At 52.2% G+C, this 21,744-nt stretch overlaps 2 protein-coding genes across 2 annotated transcripts; one reads left to right on the forward strand and one right to left on the reverse strand.

The window, feature by feature from the left end:
- The first annotated feature begins 315 nt into the window (after window positions 1-315).
- On the forward strand, window positions 316-5,623 carry ACOT8 (acyl-CoA thioesterase 8). The gene is made up of 6 exons (XM_081868041.1): window positions 316-492; window positions 2,188-2,324; window positions 3,173-3,398; window positions 4,332-4,489; window positions 4,942-5,133; window positions 5,259-5,623. The coding sequence occupies exons 1-6, from the start codon at window positions 338-340 to the stop codon at window positions 5,375-5,377; spliced, it is 987 nt and encodes a 328-aa protein (XP_081724167.1). The 5' UTR covers window positions 316-337; the 3' UTR covers window positions 5,378-5,623.
- Window positions 5,529-10,998, reverse strand: SNX21 (sorting nexin family member 21). Its single transcript, XM_081868015.1, has 3 exons — window positions 8,941-10,998; window positions 7,976-8,130; window positions 5,529-6,843 (listed from the first exon to the last, which is right to left on the reverse strand). The coding sequence occupies exons 1-3, from the start codon at window positions 9,209-9,211 to the stop codon at window positions 6,172-6,174; spliced, it is 1,098 nt and encodes a 365-aa protein (XP_081724141.1). The 5' UTR covers window positions 9,212-10,998; the 3' UTR covers window positions 5,529-6,171.
- Window positions 10,999-21,744: the final 10,746 nt, after the last annotated feature.

Raw genomic sequence — 21,744 nt, forward strand, 5'->3', positions numbered from 1 at the left:
GCTCGGCTCGCCGGCATCCCACAGGGGACGGAGCCCGCCCCTCGCCCGAGACCCACCAATCAGGGGCCGCGCCGCAGGATGGGCAGCCTCTCGGCCAACGGGGAGGCCACGAGACCAGGGACCGGCGAGCGGATTGGCCCATCGCGAGGCACGACCCGCCTCCGCCTCCGGAAAGGGAGCTTCCGCTTTCCGGACGCCGCGTCAGGAAGCGAGTGGGCGGGGCCACCGCCTCCCCTCCCCCCCCCGCGCGCAGCCAATGGGAGAGAGCGAGGGAGAGAGCGCTTCCGGGTTCGGCCGCGCGGACTTCCGGCGGCCTCCTGTCAGGTGACGGTTCAAGATGGCGTCGCCTGCGGACCCCGGCCGGCCTGAGGCTCCCCAGCGGCAGGCGAAGGGCGAGGCGGGCGGGGAGGAGGCCTCGCAGGAGGGCGACCTGCGCAGCGTCCTGGTCACCAGCGTCCTCAGCCTGGAGCCGCTGGACTTGGACCTCTTTCGGTCAGCGGGGGCGGAGGAGGGCGGCCGGGGAGGGAGGGACGCAGGCCGGGCCCTTCCTGTGGGGCGATGGTGTGGACCTAGGGTCTCGGAATTGTAGGGGTGGAAGGGTCATTAATAATAATAATAATAATAATAATAGTAATATATTATTTATTACTTATACCCCACCCATGTGGCTGGGTTTCCCCAGCCACTCTGGGCGGCTTCCTACAAAATATTAAAATACTGTAATCCATTAAACATTAAAAGCTTCCCTAAACAGGGCTGCCTTCAGATGTCTTCTAAAAGTCTGATAGTTGTTATCTTTGACATCTGGTGGGAGGGCGTTCCACAGGGCAGGCGCCACCACCAAGAAGGCCCTTTGCCTGGTTCCCTGTAACTTGACTTCTCACGGTCAGGAAACTGCCAGAAGGCCCTCGGTGCTGGACCTCAGTGTCCGGGCAGAACAATGGGGGAGGAGACGCTCCTTCAGGTATACTAGACCGAAGCCCAACCCCCTGCGATGCAGGAATCTCAGCTGAAGCATCCCTGGCAGGAGGCTGTCCAACGTCTGTTTCAAATCCTATAATAATAATAATAATAATAATAATAATAATAATAATGTATACCCCGCCCATCAGGCTGGGTTTCCCCAGCCACCCTGGGCGGCTCCCAACCGAATATTAAAAACACAATACAGCATTAAACGTAAACAACTTCCCTAAACAAAGCTCTCCAAGGAAGGAGAGTACACAACCTTCCCAAGGGAGATCCTGCCACTGCCAAGCTGTTCTTACTGTCAGAAAGTTTTTCCTGAGGTTTATTCAGAATCTTCTTTCATGCAATTTGAATCAATCGGTTCCTCCCCTGCAGAAAGCAAGTTTGCTCCATCTTCCATGGGACAACCCTTCAGATAGTTGAAGATGGCTATCGTATTGAGATCTCAATCTTCTCTTCTCCAAGTTTCTGGAAGGTTTCTTCCCGTCTTGCAGCACCAAATGGCACTGAAGCCCTTATGTTTTTGGTTGTTTGATTAAAAAAAAGCCCCCCTTTAATTTTTTGTCTGCAAGTAGGATCATAAGACAGCTGCTTATCAGTGTTTCTGTCTGTGGGGGTCTCTGAGAGCCGGACAGTGAGCTAGATGGGCCTTCTTTTGCCTGATCCAGCAGTCAGGCTGTACTTCTATTTCCACAGCATAGGCAACAAAGGCAACAGTGTAATCAAAGTCTTGTTGATGGATTCATATCTATCTTGCAAACAAATGAAACAAAAATGGCCATCTCACACAAAGCGGCAAAGCCCAAGTATGTCTCTTTGACAGGTGACAATTTGAGTGGGTGGCTTTGCCCTTTGAAAGACAGGCCCTTGGTCTGGAATAACACAAGAAACAAAATGGGCTCTCTTGCTTCCCTGTCTTTTCTGAAAACAAGCCAAGCTTCGTGCTGGGAATTGCTTTTGGGAGAAATTCAAATGTCCTGGGCCCTGACCCGATAGTTGTGAGAGTGAGCTGCAAGGTTCTGATTTGCAATGCTATCAGAACTATGCAAGAACTATTGCAAGAACTATGTGGGCCTGACTTGACTGCACACTATCCACCTTGTCCCCACAGGCCACCCTATAGTATGCTAAAAAAACAACAAAAAAAAGCAGGAATCAGGGCCGACAGAAAGGTGCCATATTTTGGGGAATAACCTCACTTTGTTGTCTTTCTCCTAGTGGGAGGCACTACTGGGTGCCAGTCACACAGCGACTCTTCGGTGGACAGATAGTGGGCCAGGCCTTGGTGGCAGCTGCAAAGGCTGTGAGTGAGGATGTACAAGTCCATTCATTGCATTGCTACTTCGTGAGAGCAGGTAATAACAGGTTCTGGGAAAGGAGGGGGTGGGAAGGGTGGAGTTCTTGAGCAGCGCCTTTTAAGCAGACCCTAGTAAGCTGCAGAACTGGCAGTAGAAGCTGATGACTCACACAACCACACCCAAAGTGTTACCAGTGGCCAGGTAAAGATCCAAAGGAAGCTCACAGGCAAGGTGGGATGGACGGAGATGGCCATTTGTGGCCACTGGGCCTCCGCATCTAATCACCCAAGGGAGGCTGTTTCTGGTCACACAGATTCCACTGCTGGAGTAGATGGACCACTGGCCTGATCCAGCAGGCTCGTCTTACGTTCTTACTCTCTCTCTCCTTTCAGTATCCCCCCAAAGCCAGTAAATACAATTACTCATTGTAGCTGTGATTCCCATTAATTCCTCAGTGCAGCATCTAAGTACAACCTACTTTTTTTTGCCTTAAGCCTGCTGCTTTTAGTGGATGGTGGTTTGTGTGTTGTTGGCCACTGGGGGACGCTCCTGCTTCTCCTTCCAGGCCCAGACAGGCCACATCTTAGCAGGCAGAGTGTCCCAGGAAGCTGCAACAGCAGCTGTAAGGGTGGTGGCATCAGACCCAGTTCATCACCACTTTTGGTCTGACTGGGACTGAAAACAACAGAGGGAGGAAATCCTGAACCTTGTCCCTGCCCACTTCAGAAGCTGCTGCTGCTCCCACCAGCCCAGCCGTGCCCACCCCCGTTTGACTGTCATGCTCCTAGTGTTATTCCGGGGCACAGCCCAGACGCTGCCTGCTTGTATAGCAGCCATAATGCTCCCATCGCTCTCCCTTTCCTGGGGCGGCAAGTGAGCTGACCGAAGGCCCTTCCTGCTTCCAGGGGACCCCACGGTGCCGGTTCTGTACCAGGTGGAGCGCACTCGCACAGGGAAGAGCTTCTCGGTGCGGTCGGTCAAGGCCATCCAGCATGGGAAGCCCATCCTCATTTGCCAGGCCTCCTTCCAGCAGGACCAGCCCAGCCCCGTCAAGCACCAGTTCCACATGCCGGACGTGCCCCTTCCAGAGGAACTGCTGACCCAGGAAGAGCTCATCCAGAAGTACCTGCAGTGAGTGGCACGGGGTGGGTCCCCACCTCTCTTCCAGAAGAGACAGTCCGCTTGGAGACGTACCTAGAGAAGCTGAAGTCTTCCTGAGGCCGAAGTTACCGGCCTTGCCCTTGGCTCCTGCCTGGCCCAGGGAGCCAGCTGTGATGTGGGAAAAGTGTGTCCTCCAGGAGGGCAATGGGCTTTCCTGGAGCAGCTGCACTGACCTCAGCTCTGGGTTTGCTCGCAGTTCAGAACTCTCCCCTGGATCTGCCACAGCTCCAGCAAACTTGGGTTGGCCAGGCTAGTCTGTGGAACTCCTTCCCACAAGAGGGAGTGGTAGCCACCAACTTGGGTGGCCTTGAAAGAGGATCAGGAAGTGAGGGCTCTCAATGGAGACTAGCCAGGATGGAAACTGCAGGAGGGGAGAGGGCTCTGCCTTTAGCCCATGACAGCTTCTACCCAGTGCTATTTTTCTGGTGCCAGAGCTCACCATGAACACCTCCCTTGTTCTTTTGTAAGAAGGCTCCAGTGAGTTCTGGTGGAAAAAAGCCCTGCTTCTACCAGTCTTGGTTGGTATGCCTGGCTGAGCAAGTGAGAATGAGACCCAACATTTTCCTCCAGACCGTCCCTGTCCCCATTTTCTTCCAGACCCTCCCAGGGGTGTTGGGGCTGCAGCTCCATCCCTGGACATTTCCCAGGCTGCCTGGGACCCGTGGGCAAAGGCTCCCTGCTCGCCTGCAATGGCGCCCCCCTTATGCCCCCAGCCAGCTCACTGCTTGTGTCTGCTCTTTTTTCTTAAAATAATTTTTATTAATTTTCAACACAAATATACAATCTTATCCAAATTTTCACAAATTTAACTCTGTTTGGACTTCCTTCAGCTTCTCTGACAATCATCCGTATTTACCTCTCAATTGTTACGCATTTCTTCTGTGTCTGCTCTTTTTTTCAAAGGGACCCAAACCTTCTGGACAGATACAGGCAAGGGCTCAACAAGATGCTGGCCCAAGAAGTTCCTATTGAGATTAAGCCAGTGAACCCCCCAGACTTCTTCCACCGGAGACCCCAGGAGCCCAAGCAGCTCTTGTGGGTGAGAGCCAGAGGCCACATAGGTAAGCTCTTTGGCACCTGCCCCCCCCCCCCCGTTAGCATACCAGGGATTGGTCTGAGGCCCAGAAAAGTCCTCTAAATCAGGTATCAATGTGAATCTGCATCCTTTCACTTGAATCAGTATTCAATTTACAGAATCTTAAAAAGGAAAAAAACCCCAAACACACATTTTGGGGTAAGGGAGGAGAATTATGGGGTGGGGAGGGATGTGTGGAACACGCAGGCTTCTGCCCGGGGACCTGGTCTCTGGAGAGATTGCTGCACAATGCTGAGGCCGAGGAACTTGCTTTGGGAGATCATTTGGGTCTCCCCAAACGTTTGCCTGGGGCTGCACCACCTTCTCTCCAGCTCGTACAGGGGCACCTGGCCCCCATCTTGCCCCCTCCGCAGGCTCTCTGCCACCCGCCCCTCTGCGCCTTGCTCTCTCCTCCAGCCAGCGCTGTCTGTTTGGCAGGTGAGTGCGACATGAAGCTGCATTGCTGTGTGGCTGCCTACATCTCGGATTACGCCTTCCTGCAGACGGCCCTCTTCCCCCACCAGCACTACAGGGTCAGCTTCATGGTCTCCCTGGACCACTCCATGTGGTTCCACGCCCCCTTCAGGGCCGACCACTGGATGCTGTATGAGTGCGAGAGCCCCTGGGCAGGTAGGTGCCAGGCAGGGAGCATGGGGGGCGGGCTGTGCGGGGAAGAGACGCCCGAGGGCTGTTCTGCATCACAGCAGACAGTCCTCAGCCACCGCCCTCCTCCTCCTCCTCTCTCTGACACGCAGGGGGGTCCCGGGGCCTCGTGCACGGGCGTCTGTGGCGCAGGGACGGCGTCTTGGCTGCCAGCTGTGCCCAGGAAGGCGTCATCCGCGTGAAGGAGCAGCCCTCCGGCAGCAAGCTGTAGCGAGGAAGAGAGCGGTTCTGCTCAGAGGCGCGGCCCTTGTGGACTTGGGCGGGCCCTGCAGGCCTCATGCTGGAACGGCAGCAGCTCTCCAGCCAGATGGAAGCCAGCTGGTCTGGGCGGCTTTTGCACAGAGACCCACAAACAGAAGCACTGACGAGCATCCTTTTTATTGGGTGAAGAGAGTTACAAGACTGGCCCTTGGCTTTCCCTGTCGCTAATAAAGGGGCGGCAGCCCCTCCCTCCAAGGCTCTGGTCTCCTGAGGCTGCAAGGGGAGGGAGGGAGGGACCTGGTTTCCACCCGATTTCCCTTTGACGCCCTGCCCCATTGCAAGAGGCGGGAGCAGGCAGCCCCTCTTCCCTGGAAACCACTCTAAAATCTTCCCTTTTTCAGCCTGGGGGCTGGAACCTCAGCTCCCCTCTCCCCAGTTGGCTGGAACCCCAACTAGCAGCAACAGCACCACCCACCTCTGGAGACCCCCAGGCTTCCACTTGGGGGGCGGAGCTGTGCCCTTCTGCCTACCGTAACAGCTATTAGTGTCAGACAAACACGGCAGGTGGATGCTGCTATCCCTTTCCTCCTTGAGGCATTCAAGCATTACAAAAAAGTCCCTTTCAGAAGCCAGGGAGGCATCTAATTCCTCTACGGAGCCCCAAATAAACAGCCCTAGCAGCTGTTCCTTGCGGGGGCACGGCGGTCCTTGGGAGGGACGAGTTTAGCGTGCCCTAAAACAACGGTCCGGTTTCTGCCTGGGCTGCTCCCCTCCCACGATCCAAAGTGAAGCCAGCCGGCCTCCTCAGGGCAGGGGCTGTTTGATGAGCAGTTCCTTCAGGGTGGGCGGGTGCATCTCTGCTCCGCCGGCCTCCTGCAGTCGCTGCAGCCGGGCCTCTGCCTGGCGCTTGTCCCTGCCCAGCACCCAGGAGAGGCGGATGTGGGCCTGCAGGAAGGGGGCCAGCAGCGGGTGACTGTCCTGCGCCTCCAGGAGACACAGGGCCCGTTCGCAGGCCGCGTGCGCCTCCCCGGCCTGGCCCAGCTCCTGGTGGCAGACAGCCAGCCCGGCCAGCGTCAGCAGGAAGTGGCCCGAGCGGCAGGCGCCCAGCCTCTCCTGCAGCTGGTGGGCGTTGGCCCAGGTCGCCAGGGCCTCTGGGTACCTCCCAGAGCACGTCAGGCTCTGCGCCGCTTGCAGGTCGCGCAGGAAGAAGAACTCCAGGTAGTCGGCTGAGCGCCGGATCTCCGGCAGCGAGTGCAGGTGGGACAGGAACTGCTCGAAGGCGCGGCTGCGCTTGGCGATGGTCTCGGCCGTGAAGTTGCGCCGCAGCCGCTTCCGGGGGAAGGAGACGCCCGCCATGTCGCCGCAGAAGCGCCGGCGCAGGTGCCGGTTCAGCCGCTCGAAGTCAGAGTAGCGGCGGGAGATGCAGGCGGGCGCTTTGTCGAACTGCCCCGCGCGGATCAAGTAGATGGTGTAGAGCTGTGGGGTGGGACAGGGAGGGGGCAGTAGTGAGAGGGGCTGCCTGGAAAGGGAGAGAATCCAGTAACCCCCTCCCCACCCCACAGCAAGACAAAGAGGGAGGCACGCCCCTCTCCCTGGCTTCCCGCTGCGTGAGCCTACCTCCCCCCTTCCGCGGACAGATCCCCAAGCAGCAGGGAAAGGGCTGGGAAAGGCAGGCAGGTGAAGCAGCAGCAGCCAAGGGGAAAGTTACCTGAGGCTCTTCTGCCCAAACCGTGGCAGCACAAGGAAAAAGAGAAAATAGTCAGGGCCAGGCACCCTACAAGACACCCCCCACCCTCCCAATAAGGCATGGCGGGTGCGAGAAGAGGCAACTCCAGTCTTAATAATAATAATAATAATAATAATAATAATAATAATAATAATAATATTTATACCCTGCCTAGCTGGCTGGGTTTCCCCAGCCACTCTGGGTGGCTCCCAACAGAATATTAAAAACACGATAAAACATCAAACATTAAAAACCTCCCTAAACAAGGCTTCCTGCAGATGTCTTCTAAAAGTCAGATACAGTCATAACTCAGGATTAATACGCTTCAGCTTAAATACTTTTGGTGTGCGCTCTGCGGCAACCTGGAAGTTACAGAGCGCGTTACTTCTGGGTTTCGCTGCTTGCCCATGCACAGATGCTCAAAATGACGTCATGCCCGGAAGTGGCGAAACGTGACCCATGCATCTTACGCTCACTTCAGGACGTGAACGGGGCTCCGGAATGGATCCCGTTCGCATCCAGAGGTACCACTGTAGTTGTTTATTTCCTTGACATCCGATGGGAGGGCGTTCCACAGGGCGGGTGCCACCACCGAGAAGGCAGAGGAGGGTGGGGCAGGCAAAGTCTGACCGCCCCCTTTTTTCTCCAGGTCGTAGAGTTGGAACTTCCTCAGGGACGGGGGGGGGGGGGACCCAAGAACACCTGTCCATGGGCGTTTGGCTGACTTAAGGCCAGGAGAGGCAGCTTCTCTCTACAATATCCCTCCCTCTAGATGTTGGGTCCTTCTTCTGTTTTGTTTTTGCTGCCCTTCCAATCCCAGGTTCTTTACAGTCTGCGGGGGGGGGGGTTCCTTCCTTTGCCCCCACCCCCCATCTCACTCACCACGTACTTGGAGTTCCGCTCGCTGACCACCTGGGCGCTGGTGACCTCGAACAGGAGGCGCTGGGGCACGAAGCTGCCCCGCGATTTCCTCCAGAGCTCCTGCAGCTGCCGGGTGAGCAGGTTGCTGCCCCTGCGCTCCGTCGGGGGGCTGTGCTCTGCAGCGGGGGGGGGGGGGGTGGAGGAGGCAGAAAAGGAAGAAAGCAGATGTCAAGCTCTGGGAGGGGGTCCCTGCTTCCTGGTCAGCAAGAGCTCAAGCTGAAGATTTGGTGGCTCCTCTTTCTGGCATGGAGAAGAGCTGGGACCAAACACAGAAGAAGAACCTGCAGGATCAGGCCATCTTCTTCTCCCAGATGCCCATTATAGGAAACCCAAAGACAGGATCTGAGCACAAGAGCCACACTCTCCACTCCTGGGATTCAGAAGCAAGTCTTTCTCCTCCCTGAATTTGTCTAATCCACTTTTAAAGCCCCCTGAGTTCTAGTGTTCCGAGAGAGGAAGGCAAACTCTTCTCTATCCCATTTCCCTGTGGAAGCATCACTTCCACAAACTTCTGTCATGTGACCTCTTGCTCGCCTTCTCTCTAAAAAGCCCCTCCATAGGGGAGTCCCTCCATCCCCTGGATTCTCTTGGCTGCCCTTCTCTGAACCTTTTCCAACTCTTCAGCATCCTTTTGGGGGCGAGGCGACCAGAACCGTACACAGTGCTCTGTAGCGCCGCACCTGTGAGTGATCTAGTTGCTTTTGAAGGGGCTGAGCCATGGCTGGCATCACGGGACGGGCACTGCCCCCTTCCCCCTCGACACACTTGCAAGGAATAATAATGATAATGGAGAGGGCCCCTTGGCTCCTTCCCGTTTCGGGTTCAGGCAGTTCCCTTAACTGCAAGCCCCTGCCCAATGTGCTCTCCTATGCACCTGCGCACTGACCATGTGCCCGCAAACCACCCTCTCTGCTGCCGGGCCCTACCAGCGTCCTCCGTGTCTTCGCCCAGCAGGTCTGGCTCTGGGGGCTGGCCTTGCCCAGCCACGCCAATGTCCTCGTCCTCCTCTTCCTCCTCCTCATCGTTGCTAGTGAAGCTCAGTGTCCCGCTGAGCCGCGTGGAGAGGCCCTCGGTGTCATCCTCCAGCTCGGAGCTTTCTGGGAACTCTTCCGCTTCCGAGCTGCAGCCTGCCAGGCCGTCCCGCTCGCCCTCTCCGGTCAGGGCATGCCGCAGTCGGTGCAGGATGCGGGAGGCCATGGAGATGCCGGGGCGGGGGGAGCCCTGCAGGGAAGAAGAGGCAGTTAGGTCACTCTCAGCAGGCCTCCCCCCCCTACGCCATGGGGCAGGGGTTTCCCCAGTGGAGCCCAGTTTCTCTGCTTCCCTCTTTAGCACTTCCTTATATATATTATTGGCTTCTCAACACACACAGAAAAGTGAAAATGTAACAAAAAGAAAACAGAGATTTAAACCCATAAAGCGTCACACCCCAAAAGGACAAAGTACAAAGACCCAGCACAGCTTCAAAGGGGGGTAGTAAAAGCATTGACTCGTACAAAGATTCCCTTCGCAAATAATAAAGATTCATAACAGTAAAAGTATTCTCTGCCTGCGACTTCCATCATTATTGAGTATGAAGGTTCTACATAGTCCTAAATGAGCCAGACATATGCATGTTCTGATGGCACTGAGCTTCCACATGCTGCAGTATCTCTGTAAGAAGTAAGACCATGCCATACATTTTACAAACAGTGATCCAAACTCTGCCTTTTAGATACTCAAGAAGGGCTGTTTGCCAAACTCTTGAATGCCAGCAATCCAAACTATTACGGTAAGTTTAAAGGTCTTCCCAGCCTGCTGTTAAGAGATGGGAAGTAAGTGCTTTTCGAATCCCGTTCTGTTTCCATATGCAGGCTCCAAAGCGCCAGGTGGAAAGAAGGGAGTAATAGTTTGTTTTGTTATCCAAGAGAACTTGGCAAACACCTCTTTCCAAAATTCAGCCACGTTTGAGCAGCCGCACCACATGTGCTTCTAGGTACCAGCTACACAGCTGCCCTCCAACATGGTGAAGATGTACCTGGATGCACAAAGGAGAGAAATTTTGGCGTAAGGCAGCAGCCGTGGACTAACTTCAGAGACAGCTCTCCAGGTTGGACTGACAAAGACCTGTATGAAGTCTTGGCCCACAGGCCATTCTGTGGCACTTTCTTTGTGACCCACCTCAGTCCTCTTGCTCTCTGGGCCTGTGGTGGCCACCAGCAAAGGAAGGAACCCTAACAGATTCCTCAAGCTGCTCCCACAAAGCTTAAGAGGCACCCCTTATGTAGGAAAAGACAGCGCAAAAATCTCAAAACTTACTGAGTATAAACGGTTGCTAAGGGAAGACTGAAGCTGCTTTTGTCTTGGGACAAAATTTAGTTCAATTGATTCAACAAAACTGATGAACTTGATCCAGGGAGATCAGCTTTTCAAAGTCTGAGAGAGATTAAGAGTCTTAGATTCCACATTGAGTAACAACTTCACTGGTCAGTAAATTCTTAATGTGGTGGGTGGCCTAGATGACGGGATCACAGGTTCCCCATGTCTGGTTTCAAGTCTCTTAGCAGGCAGGCATCTTAAATCGCCACCTCCGGAGCCTGCTCCCTCGCCTCTTGGCACCCCTAGGTAACCCCCCAGCCCCCCAGCGGGCAGTATTGTCCACTTTGGGAGCCAGTGACCTATAGGAAACGGCTGAGTGAGTCACCTGGAGGTTTGCTGGGCTGCTGTGTCACCTGTCAGCAGGTGACCAGCAGCTCTACCTCGTTTCTGCCGTTAAGCCAGGGAGGCGATAGAAGTTCAGAACAAGAAGTTTCTGGAGCTGTTTGGGGATGGATGATGGATATGGGTGGGGAAACCCACTGATGTGGGTCCACTGATCTGGATGGATTTGTGCAACCTGTCTTACATGGGAGTTGCATGGGGGGTGTTACATGGTTTGGGGATGGTCCTGGATTTGATACTCTCAGGGCAGGAATCAGTGGCCAGGGATGCTTTTTAGAAGCTTCTGGAGAAAACACGGCTCTCTGTCTGCATCCAGGCTGGGTGACTCTAACACAGGGCTAGGCAGACTTCCGGCATGTGGGATCTGCTCCGTGGTTTTGCTGGAACTCCACAATCCACCAACCAGAGCCAGCTGCAAAAAGGTCTCTTGGGGAACGGATCCCGTTAGCCACTGTTCTCCATAAACCATGCACTGGAATTATCTGTGCAGAAAACTGCCATCTTGCACCTGCTCAGGGATTTGCAAAACTCTCAAGACAAGGCAGCCAATTGGCACCCATATTTTATGGGAAAGAAATGGGGTGAAAAGTGAATGGCCCTCATATAGTTTTTACTTGCTATGCTAATATTATTAGAACTTAGTTAATCCCTCAAAGGTCCACCAGCAGATCCTGATTTACCTTGTTCCCACTCCGGATACTACGATGCCCACTCTGCCTTGGAAGACAGTTTGGAAACACCAATGTCACAGATTCATCAGATCTCAGAATTGCAGAGCTGGAAGGGAACCCCAAGGGTCATCTAGTCCAATGTGGGAATATGGCAGCGAGAGTGCTGGTTGGGGCCAAGCCCCCCACCAATTCTCTACAGTTAGATGGGCTGCCTCCTTTGTTTTGGGACCCAATTTAAAGCTCGAAGTTTGGCTTCTAAAGCCCTGAACTCAGAGGCGAGGATCCTGTGGCCCTGCAGATGTTCTTTGGGCTCCCGCTCCCATCAAGTCCAGCCAACATCTGGAGGGCTGCAGATTGCCCTGCCCCACCCTGCACCCCCTACAAGCCTGCCTGGGCTTTTGCATTCAGCCAAGGAGGTCCTGGGTTCCGGCCTGCCTGTAGGAGAAAGAAAGCTGCCAGATGTGAGGGTCAGGGACTGGGGGGGGGGTGGCAGCAGCTGCCCTGCACTTAATGGTGCTCTTGCGCAAGTAGGAGTCATTTTGGACTAACAGCTGTCCATGGAGGCGCAGGTCAATTCTGTGTCCAGGGCAGCTGTCTACCAGCTCCATCTGGTATGCAGGATGAGACCCTCCCTGCCCGTGGACTGTCTGGCCAGAGTGGTGCATGCTCTGGTTATCTCTTGCTTGGACTACTGCCATGCGCTCTACGTGGGGCTACCTTTGAAGGTGACCCGGAAACTACAACTAATCCAGAATGCAGCAGCTAGACGGGTGACTGGGAGTGGCCGCCAGGACCACATAACACCGGTCTTGAAAGATCTACATTGGCTACCAGTACGTTTCCGAGCACAATTCAAAGTGTTGGTGCTGACCTTTAAAGCCCTAAACGGCCTCGGTCCTGTATACCTGAAGGAGCGTCTCCACCCCCATCATTCTGCCCAGACACTGAGGTCCAGCGCTGAGGGCCTTCTGGTGGTTCCCTCATTGCGAGAAGCCAAGTTACAGAGAACCAGGCAGAGGGCCTTCTTGGTAGTGGCACCCGCCATGTGGAATGCCCTCCCACCAGATGTCAAAGAGAAGAACTACTACCAGATTTTTAGAAGACATCTGAAGGCAGCCCTCTTTAGGGAAACTTTTAATGTTTGATGTATTACAGTATTATAATATTTTTTTGGAAGCTGCCCAGAGTGGCTGGGGAAGCCCAGCCAGATGGGCGGGGTATAAATAATAAATTATTATTATTGTTGTTATTAACCCTCCCCGCCAGCCTTGTTTTGGAAGTTTTTGACAAGAATATGCAAACCATTTTCATTTCAATCTGCTCTGCATTAACCGCTGCTTTATTAATAATGGCTGTTAATCGCTGCTCCATTTTAAGGGGGTGTCACGTGGTCTTAACTGGACAATTGCTTAATTTTTAATATTTTGTGACCCTTGTGTTTCTCATGGTGCCTTGTGCACTATTTTGGAGGGGCAACTGTGCCCTAAAATGTGGTTTCGAAAGCCCATAACAATTGGAGTCAGTGCAGAGTGCTGGTTAGGGTGTTAGACTAGGACTTGGGGGAGCCCAGGGCTCAAAGCCCAATACAGCCATGAAGCTCACCTTGGGGCCCAGTCGCTACCTCCCAGCCTGACCCGCCTCACAGGGTTGTTGCGGGGATTAAACAGGGAAGGGGGAGGACCACGCACACCCCCTTGAGCTCCTTGGAGATATAAATGCAATGCAACAAAATGAAACATGATGATGAATCTTTAGTTTGCGTGGCTTTTCTTTATATATATATAATTTTCATTATAGTTTCTGTTTGACAATTTAAAATACTCATTTTTACATCTTTAGGATATCAAGGACTTCTTCTCTTTCCATGTACAGGTAGGTAGCCGTGTTGGTCTGCCGTAGTCGAAACAAAATAAAAAAAATCCTTCCAGTAGCACCTTAGAGACCAACTCAGTTTGTTATTGGTATGAGCTTTCGTGTGCATGCAAAGTGTATCTGAAGAAGTGTGCATGCACACGAAAACTCATAGCAATAACAAACTTAGTTGGTCTCTAAGGAGCTACTGGAAGGAATTTTTTAATTTTGTTTCTCTTTCCATGGTTCATTTTACAAATCATAAATCCCTGTGTTTTTACAAAAACTAAAACATTCAGTATTATTGCATCCATCAAAACTTATTTACACTGCTTAATTTCTCTTAATTCTGCCAATGCAGTTTCGGGGCTTTTCTGCCCTTTTCTGCCAGAGAGAGGGTCTCCCTGCAGAGGGTACAGACTGGATGTAGAAGGAAGGGAGGGAGGAAGGAAGGAAGGAGGGAAGGAAAGGCCAGCCTGAAGAGAAGAGGCGGCGGCAGCTGCATGCCAGAGCTAGCCCGAGGCGTCCTGCCTGGCATGGGAGAATGCCCGCCCCATGCACACCCAGCGAGGAAGAGCAAAACAAGGCTGGCACTCAGCACCCTCCCGTCCCCAGAGGTTTCGTGGTTCTTGTCCCAAGGGAGCAGCAGGAAGCTGAGCACCCACAGGGGCAACCTGGGGCCTCAACGTGATGCCAAGGTGCCTCAGCCCCAGGGCACCCACAGGTGAGGCAGGGCACGCCCGGCTCTTCCAGCTCATCATCATCATCATTTTATCTGCATGCTGCCTTTCCATGGTTAAAACAACGCTCAAGGCGGCTGACAAGATTTACATAATTGCCAACGTAACAAATGTCATAAACAGTAAATAAAACACATGAAAGCCCAGCCCATCTTGCTCTGGGGCGGCAGGTGCCAGGGCGGGCCTTGCCCTCCCCCCCCCGCAAGGTACAAGGGAGCAGGAGGGTGGGTGGGGTCGCAAGCTACCCCCCGCCCCACTTTCTTTGGCAGGTATTGCCAAAGGCGCAGGGGCGCAGCCCTGCCCTGGAAACCCTCCACCCCAGAAAGCGCGTAGGATCAGTCGGCAGGGGGCACTCTGCACATGCCCCGGGGCCCCTTTGGCGCAGCCCCACCCATGGCAGGCCCGAGCCGCGGCCCCGTCCGGGAAAAGGTCCGGGGGCTTGGCGGGCGAGGAAGATTGCGCGCAAAGGGATGCGCGCTCTGCACATGCCCGGAGGAAGCGCGCTTGCAGCTCGCCCCGCCGAGGATGAAGCCCGGCTGGGGGGCACAGGCTGGGGGACCCCCGCCCGGTCCCCCCCCCCCGGCTCTTGGCGAGCGGGCAGTTCCCCGGGCGCGGCTCACCTGGAGGCAAAGGCGGCTGGGGGCGCCGGCGTCTCCGTCCTCCTCCTCCTCCTCCTGCGATGGCCGCTCGGGCTGCGGCGGCTCCTCCTCCTCCTCCAGCCGCCTCCTCCCGGCTCTCCGTGACCGGCCTCTCCCTCGGCTCCCCCCGCGCGCCGGGAAGGAAGCGCCGCCCCCGCCGCCCGCGCCCGGGAGCCGGGGGAGGCGTGCGCCCCGACGGGCTCCCTTTCCCGAGGCGCCCCTTGGAGACGGGGCGAAGAAATCGCAGGCGCGCCCTGAGCTTTGGAGAGGGCGCAGCGCAAAGGCAACAAAGGAATTCCGTGGCGCGGAGCCGCAGGGCTGGCAGCGCAGGCGGCGATTCCCCGGGGGCGCGCAGCACCCACCAAAATCCCCACCAAGGGGCCGGGCACCCACAGATTTCAGTGCCAGGGTCGTGCGCGCCGCCTGGCACCCACAGGCCCGGGGCCAAGCTGGCGCTCCTGATGGGAAGAAGGGACCCCCGGGGCTCCAGATGCGTTGGCTCACCTTCCGTGACTGACCTGTGTTTTGGCCCTAAGATTAGTCACTCTCTCTTGACGCCTGGAAAATAGAAGCAGAAGCTTCTTTATGGCAGGAGGGCAGGGAGCTGGTGAGCCGGACCGTCGTCCACAAAAACCTGCGCAGCAATAAATGGGTCATTCGAAGTGCCCTAAACCTTGGATTGTTTTTCTCTAAAGTTATTTATCTTATTGCATTTACATGTCATCTCCAAGGAGCTCCAGGAGGCTCTCGCCCTCCTCGATGAATCCTCACAATAACCCTGTGAAGTAGTTACAGATAGGTAGCCGTGTTGGTCTGCCATGGTCAGAACAAAATAAAAAAATTCCTTCCAGTAGCACCTTAAAGACCAACTGAGTTAGTTCTAGGTATGAGCTTTCGTGTGCATGCACACGTATATCTGAAGAACGTGTATCTGAAGAAGTGTGCATGCACACGAAAGCTCATACCTAGAACTAACTCAGTTGGTCTTTAAGGTGCTACTGGAAGGAATTTTTTTTATTTTATTTTGTCCTGTGAAGTAGGTTAGGCTGAAAGGGAGGGACTGGCCCAAGGTCACCCCCATGAGCTATTATTATTATTATTATTATTATTATTATTATTATTATTTAGTATTTATACCCGTCCATCTGGCTGGGTTTCCCCAGTCACTCTGGGCGGCTTCCAGCAAAATAATTAAATACAGTTATTCATCAAACATTAAAAGATTCATGGCCAGGTGGAGGCTCAAACCCTGGTTTCCCAGGTCTTAGTCTGATGCTCTAACCACTACACAGCGCTGCCTCACCACACTTCAACAGGCTACACCAGTGAGCCTCTATAAATAATATTGTGCTTGGAGAATAGTTTTTCTCCTCCCAGCACTTGAACTTGTGGTCACCCAATGAAGCTGACCATAGGAAGATTCGGGACAGAGAAAAGAAAGTGATTGTTCACACAGCTCCTAGTTACCGTATTTTTTGCTCTATAAGACTCACTTTTTCCCTCCTAAAAAGTAAGGGGAAATGTGTGTGCGTCTTATGGAGCAAATGCAGGCTGCGCAGCTATCCCAGAAGCCAGCACAGCAAGAGGGACTGCTGCTTTCACTGCGCAGCGATCCCTCTGGCTTCTGAGATTCAGAATATTTTTTTTCTTGTTTTCCTCCTCTAAAAACTAGGTGTGTCTTGTGGTCTGGTGCGTCTTATAGAGCGAAAAATACGGTAACCCATGGAACTCGCCCCCCCCGTAGGAAGCATTGATGGCCAACTTGATGGTTTGAAAGAGAATTGGACAAATTCACAGAGGGGGATAAGGCTACCTAGTGGCTTCTAGCTAGCGGAGCTCTCTTCTCCCTTCCCTTTCAGTTGTCATGTGCATTGAAATAATAATAAAAAAGGTCTTATATATATATAAAATAATAAATGTTCATAAATGTATCAAGCAAACACATACATAAATATATAACCCACATGTCTGAAGCAGCACTCGAAAACAGCCATGAAGCCATTTTGGCTCCCAAACTGAGCAAATGTTTTCTCTTCAAGGTCAAAGGGAAATGGAAAAGCCTCCCCATTGTCTTTTCCTTCACAAATCCTGTCTTAAGGGTATGTCAGTGTATGAATAGGGTGTGAGCCTGGCTCAGGAACCTGGCTCAGGAACCAAGTAGTTACCATTACAAAAGACTCGCCAGGCTCCCCAGGGTATCCAGTCAAGTGAGCATTAATAGGTAACCTGCCAGACAGGAGATAAACAACACATTCAGATTTCTGCTGTAAACAGCCCCTTCTGTGATGTAGGTATGATGTAGCTGGGGGTGGTCTTGGACTCCAGGGTGGGCAATTTAAAATGTCTATATAAGGGCAGGCACACCTGGGTTTGGAGTCCTCCTCCTTTCTCCTGCGTGTGAGGGGAGCACCCTGTTGCAACAGATCAGTAAAGATCAGGCTTCCGAGCTGCTTTGCTTCTCCATATTCTCTGGTTGGCCTCTGTTATTTTCTCCTACTGATGGAGAACCTGCAAAGGACTCTATAAGGGCCCTTGTGTCCCCCATAAGGGAATAAGGGCAGATTTCCATTTATTACAGCATCTTGAACAACAGTTCAGGTCCTGCTTTCGGAGTTGGCTGCTGTGAGAACAGAGGGCTGGCCAGGAGGGGCTTGGGCCTGATCCAACAGGCTCTTACACTGCCAATGACAATGATCTTGTACAGCTTCCTTTGTGAATGTTGAGGTTCACTGTTGGTTAAACAACCTTGTCCCTGGGTGGCCTCCTCCTGCCTCCACCCTCCCTGTCAGGTGTCACTCAGCTGGTTCTTCCTTCCCTCCTTAACTTCTGCCTCCTTTTTGGGTGCACTTAGGACGGCTGTGGAAAGGCCAGAAACGCCTTGAGAGAATATTTGGGCAATAGGGGTTCAGTGGACCCATGCAAGTCAGCACATGTTAAGAGGTTCTCGGGCACCCTTCAAGAAACTTCTGCCTGCAGATGAGCCTCTGGAGGGGGCGCAGACTTAGAGGACCCCCACAAAGGCCACCTTGCCAAGGGCTCCTCAGACCTGGAGTTGGCCCTGTGGAAAATGGTGTCTCCATTTTTTTAAAGTTTTTTTTATTAACAATTTCCACATATCAAAATATCAAAACATATTATATTCATTATTTCCCCCCTTTTTCTTTCCCACCTTCCTATCAAGTCCCCCCCCCAGACTTCCCCCAGCTCCTTTCTCTGATTTCTCATCACATATTGTTCTCTGCATACTGTAAAAATGTATAAAACCTTATATTATCTATCTACTATATTAACAATCAATAAAATTGTGTATGTTTATTCAAAACCTGCCAAGGAGTCTAGTTCTTTTTGTTGTCTTTTTAGATAATTTGCAAAAAGCTCCCTTTCTTCCTTAAAGCCACAGTTGTCCTTGTCCCGCAGTTTGTATGTCAGTTTAGCCAGTTCTGCATAACTCATCAATTTCCCTTGCCACTCTTCTTTTGTTGAGATTTCCTCGTTCTTCTATCCTTGTGCTATCAAGACTCCATTTCCCATAAAGACCTGCCCTCCTCCCCCCCCCCAAAAAAATCTTTCTGTGCTGAATAAGGGGACGGAGTGGCTACTCTTTGCAGAAAGGTTGCCATGTTTGGGACTTTTTCGTTCAGGGAAAGGGTGAGCAAGAGGCCGCGTGATAGAAGTTTCAAATCCCTGCTGTGGACAGAGAGAAGTCTTCCTCCCTCTCTCCTAACATGGGAACTGAGGGGCGCCCAATGAATGTCAGGAGATTCAGGGCAGAGAAAAGAAATGACTTCTTCACACAGCACAGAGCTAAACTGGGGGATTTGCTTCCACAAGCAAGTCATCAGGGTGTAATAAACGAAAAATCTGTCCTTATTCCCTTATTGGGGACACAAGAGCCCTTATAGAGTCCTTTGCAGGTTCTCCATCTGTGGGAGAAAAGAACAGAGGCCAAGCAGAGAGTATGGAGAAGCAAAGCAGCTAGGAAGCCTGGTCTTTATTAAAGCTGTTGCAACAGGGTGCCCCCTTCACATGCAGGAGGAGGACCCTGAACAAAGGTGTGCCCGCCCTTATATAGACATTTTAAATTGCCCACCCTGGAGTCCAAGACCACCCCCAGAAACATCATACATACATCACAGAAAGGGCTGTCTACAACAGAAATCTGAGTGCATTGTTTATTTCCTGTCTGGCAGGTTACCTGTTAATGCTCACTTGGGGAGCCTGGCCAGTCTTTTGTAGTGACAAATACTTATTTCCTGAGTCAGGTCACAGGCTCACACCCTATTCATACACAGACATACCCTTAAGACAGGATTTGTGAAGGAAAAGACAATGGGGAGGCTCTTCCATTTTCCTTGACCTTGCAGAGAAATCATTTGGTCAGTGTGGGAGTCAGAATGGTTCCAGGGCTGTTTTCCTGTGCTGCTTCAGACACGGAGCAATGGATCCAAACTACAAGAAAGAAGATTCCACCTAAACATTAGGAAGAACTTCCTGACACTAAGAGGTGTTCGACAGTGGGATTTGCTGCCAAGGAGTGTGGTGGAGTCTCCTTCTTTGGAGGTCTTTAAGCAGAGGCTTGACAACCATATGTCAGGAGTGCTCTGATGGTGTTTCCTGCTTGGCAGGGGGTTGGACTCGATGGCCCTTGTGGTCTCTTCCAACTCTAGGATTCTAGGATTCTATGTGGTTTATATATTTAAGTACATGTTTGCTTAGTACATTTATGAACATTTATTAAGACCTTATTTTTTTTATTTCAAGGGCCACCAACTTGGATGGCTTTAAAAGAGGATCAGGCAAATTCGTGGCGGAGGAGAGGGCTCTGGAGGGCTCCCGGCCAGGGTGGCTCTGCTGTGCCTCCGCAGCTGGTGAGCTGGAAAGTGGAGGAAGGGAGAGGGATCTTGTGCTCGATTCCTGTTTGCAGGTTTCCCAGAACTGGCATCCAGTGGGCCACCGTGAGAAGACGATGCAGCCAGGAGCTTCTAACATTCTTACATAAATCTGTAAAACTCCTCATTCTGGAGAGACATCATAGAATGGTAGAGTTGGAAGGGATCCCCAAAGGTCATCTAGGCCAACCCCCTGCAATGCAGGAATCTCAGCTGAAACATCCATCTGCAGAAGAGGGGCTGTGAGTGACAGCATGGCAGGGGCAGTCTCCAGACCAAGGGGAAACTGTCAAGCTCCCTTGTTATTTTTGTTACCGGATGCTGAATGTTGTTTATGCAATCTTGTTGTATTTAGAGTTCTGAAATATTGTTTTCCCCCCCCATATTATATTTGCTATTGAGTTGTTTTGATATGTTATTAGGAAATTCTTTTTGCACTGTTTGGTGTTGAAATACATTTCGGTTTTCTTTGCCACGTGTTTCTTTGAGCATTATTGTTTTTTGCGAGTGGAAAAGTAGCAAAGAAATGAAATAAGTATTACCGCATTTTTCCGTGTATAAGACGCCCCCTATTTTTTGGGACTCAAACTTAAGAAACCGCACTGCACTCTCCATGTATAAGACGACCCCTTATTTTAAACTTCCAAAGTTTAGGAAAATATAGAGTCTTATACACGGGAAAATACGGCATACGCTTGACTGCACTTTGACAAGAACATCTCGCCCGTGTTTGGGAAGAACTCTGAGTTGTGTGCAAGTTCCGGTTATGGAAACATAATGTTCCATGCACATTCTGACCTGATTTCCCTGGTGCACAAGACAAGAGCCCTTCTGCGAGGCCAAGGACCCACCTTCTTCATCAAACTCGCTTGACTGCCTGATTTCCTTTGGCGTTTGTCACCGGGCCAGCCTGGCTTGTTCAAAACACACCTGCAGCCAAGGAGGCCAGGGGGTGTGACCCAAATTCCAGGCAAGAGGAAGATTCCTTCCTTCCTGTGGAAAAGAAGCAGTGGGGAGAAGATTGGGGCGTGAGCAATGCACAGTAAGAGAGCTGGGGGTTAACTCCCTGTGGAAGATTCCTTTCCTCCTGTGGAGCATTCCTTTAAAACAAGAAGAACTGCACCACCCCACAGGTCATTTACGATACAATAATCTTTATTGTCATTTGTCCCATACAGAACAACGAAATTGAAAATTCTACATAAGACATTCAAAACCCAACCAGCCTGCTATCCAAGCTATCCCAACCTGGTTAGCCCCCTAAAAACTCTGATAAAGTAAAGGTAAAGGGACCCCTGACCATTAGGTCCAGTCGTGGCCGACTCTGGGGTTGCGGCGCTCATCTCGCTTTATTGGCCGAGGGAGCCGGCGCACAGCTTCTGGGTCATGTGGCCAGCAGGACTAAGCCGCTTCTGGCGAACCAGAGCAGCGCACGGAAACGCCGTTTACCTTCCTGCCGGAGTAGTACCTATTTATCTACTTGCACTTTGAGGTGCTTTCGAACTGCTGGGTTGGCAGGAGCAGGGACCGAGCAAAGGGAGCTCACCCCGTCATTGCGGGGATTCGAACTGCCGACCTTCTGATTGGCAAGTCCAAGGCTCTGTGCTTTAACCCACAGCCCCACCTGCGTCCCTTAAAAAACAAACAAACAAAAAACAACTCTGATACCCCATTTTTAAATATACTCCCATAGAGACTCCTTGCACCGCGTATTTCTTTTCCAGGAGGACGATGAGCCGTTGGAGAGCACTCTCTTTGGGTTACTGTTGTTATTATTATTTATTAGATTTGCATACCGCCCTTCATGGGCTTAGCCAAGGGGGGCAGGGGGGGCAGCTGCCCCCCCAATCAATTGAAACAATATAAATGCTTCACTAACTGACTGATCACATTGGTTCTGCCCCATCCTAACTAAAGTTCTGCCCGCCCCCGAACAAAAATCCTGGCTATGCCCATTCCGCCCTTTATCCAAAGATCCCAGGGCTGTTCACAACAGATTTTTTTTTTTTAAATGAGAACACAAAGTACATAATAAAACGAAAACAAACCAATGAACTGCCTCCCACAAACACATTTAAAAGGCCATGACCTGTTAATCAGCCCAATACCTAGTTGATGGAGAAGTCGAGCTGAGGGTCATCTGCATATTGCTGACAATGTTCTCCCAAACTCCGAACTGATGCTTTAATGAAATAAATGGGTGTTACTTTCCCCCCAGCTGTGTGTGTGCTTCCTTGGCCTTGA

Source organism: Podarcis erhardii (genome assembly GCF_964252035.2).
Source record: "Podarcis erhardii genome assembly, chromosome: 6".
Taxonomy (NCBI): Eukaryota; Metazoa; Chordata; class Lepidosauria; order Squamata; family Lacertidae; genus Podarcis; species Podarcis erhardii.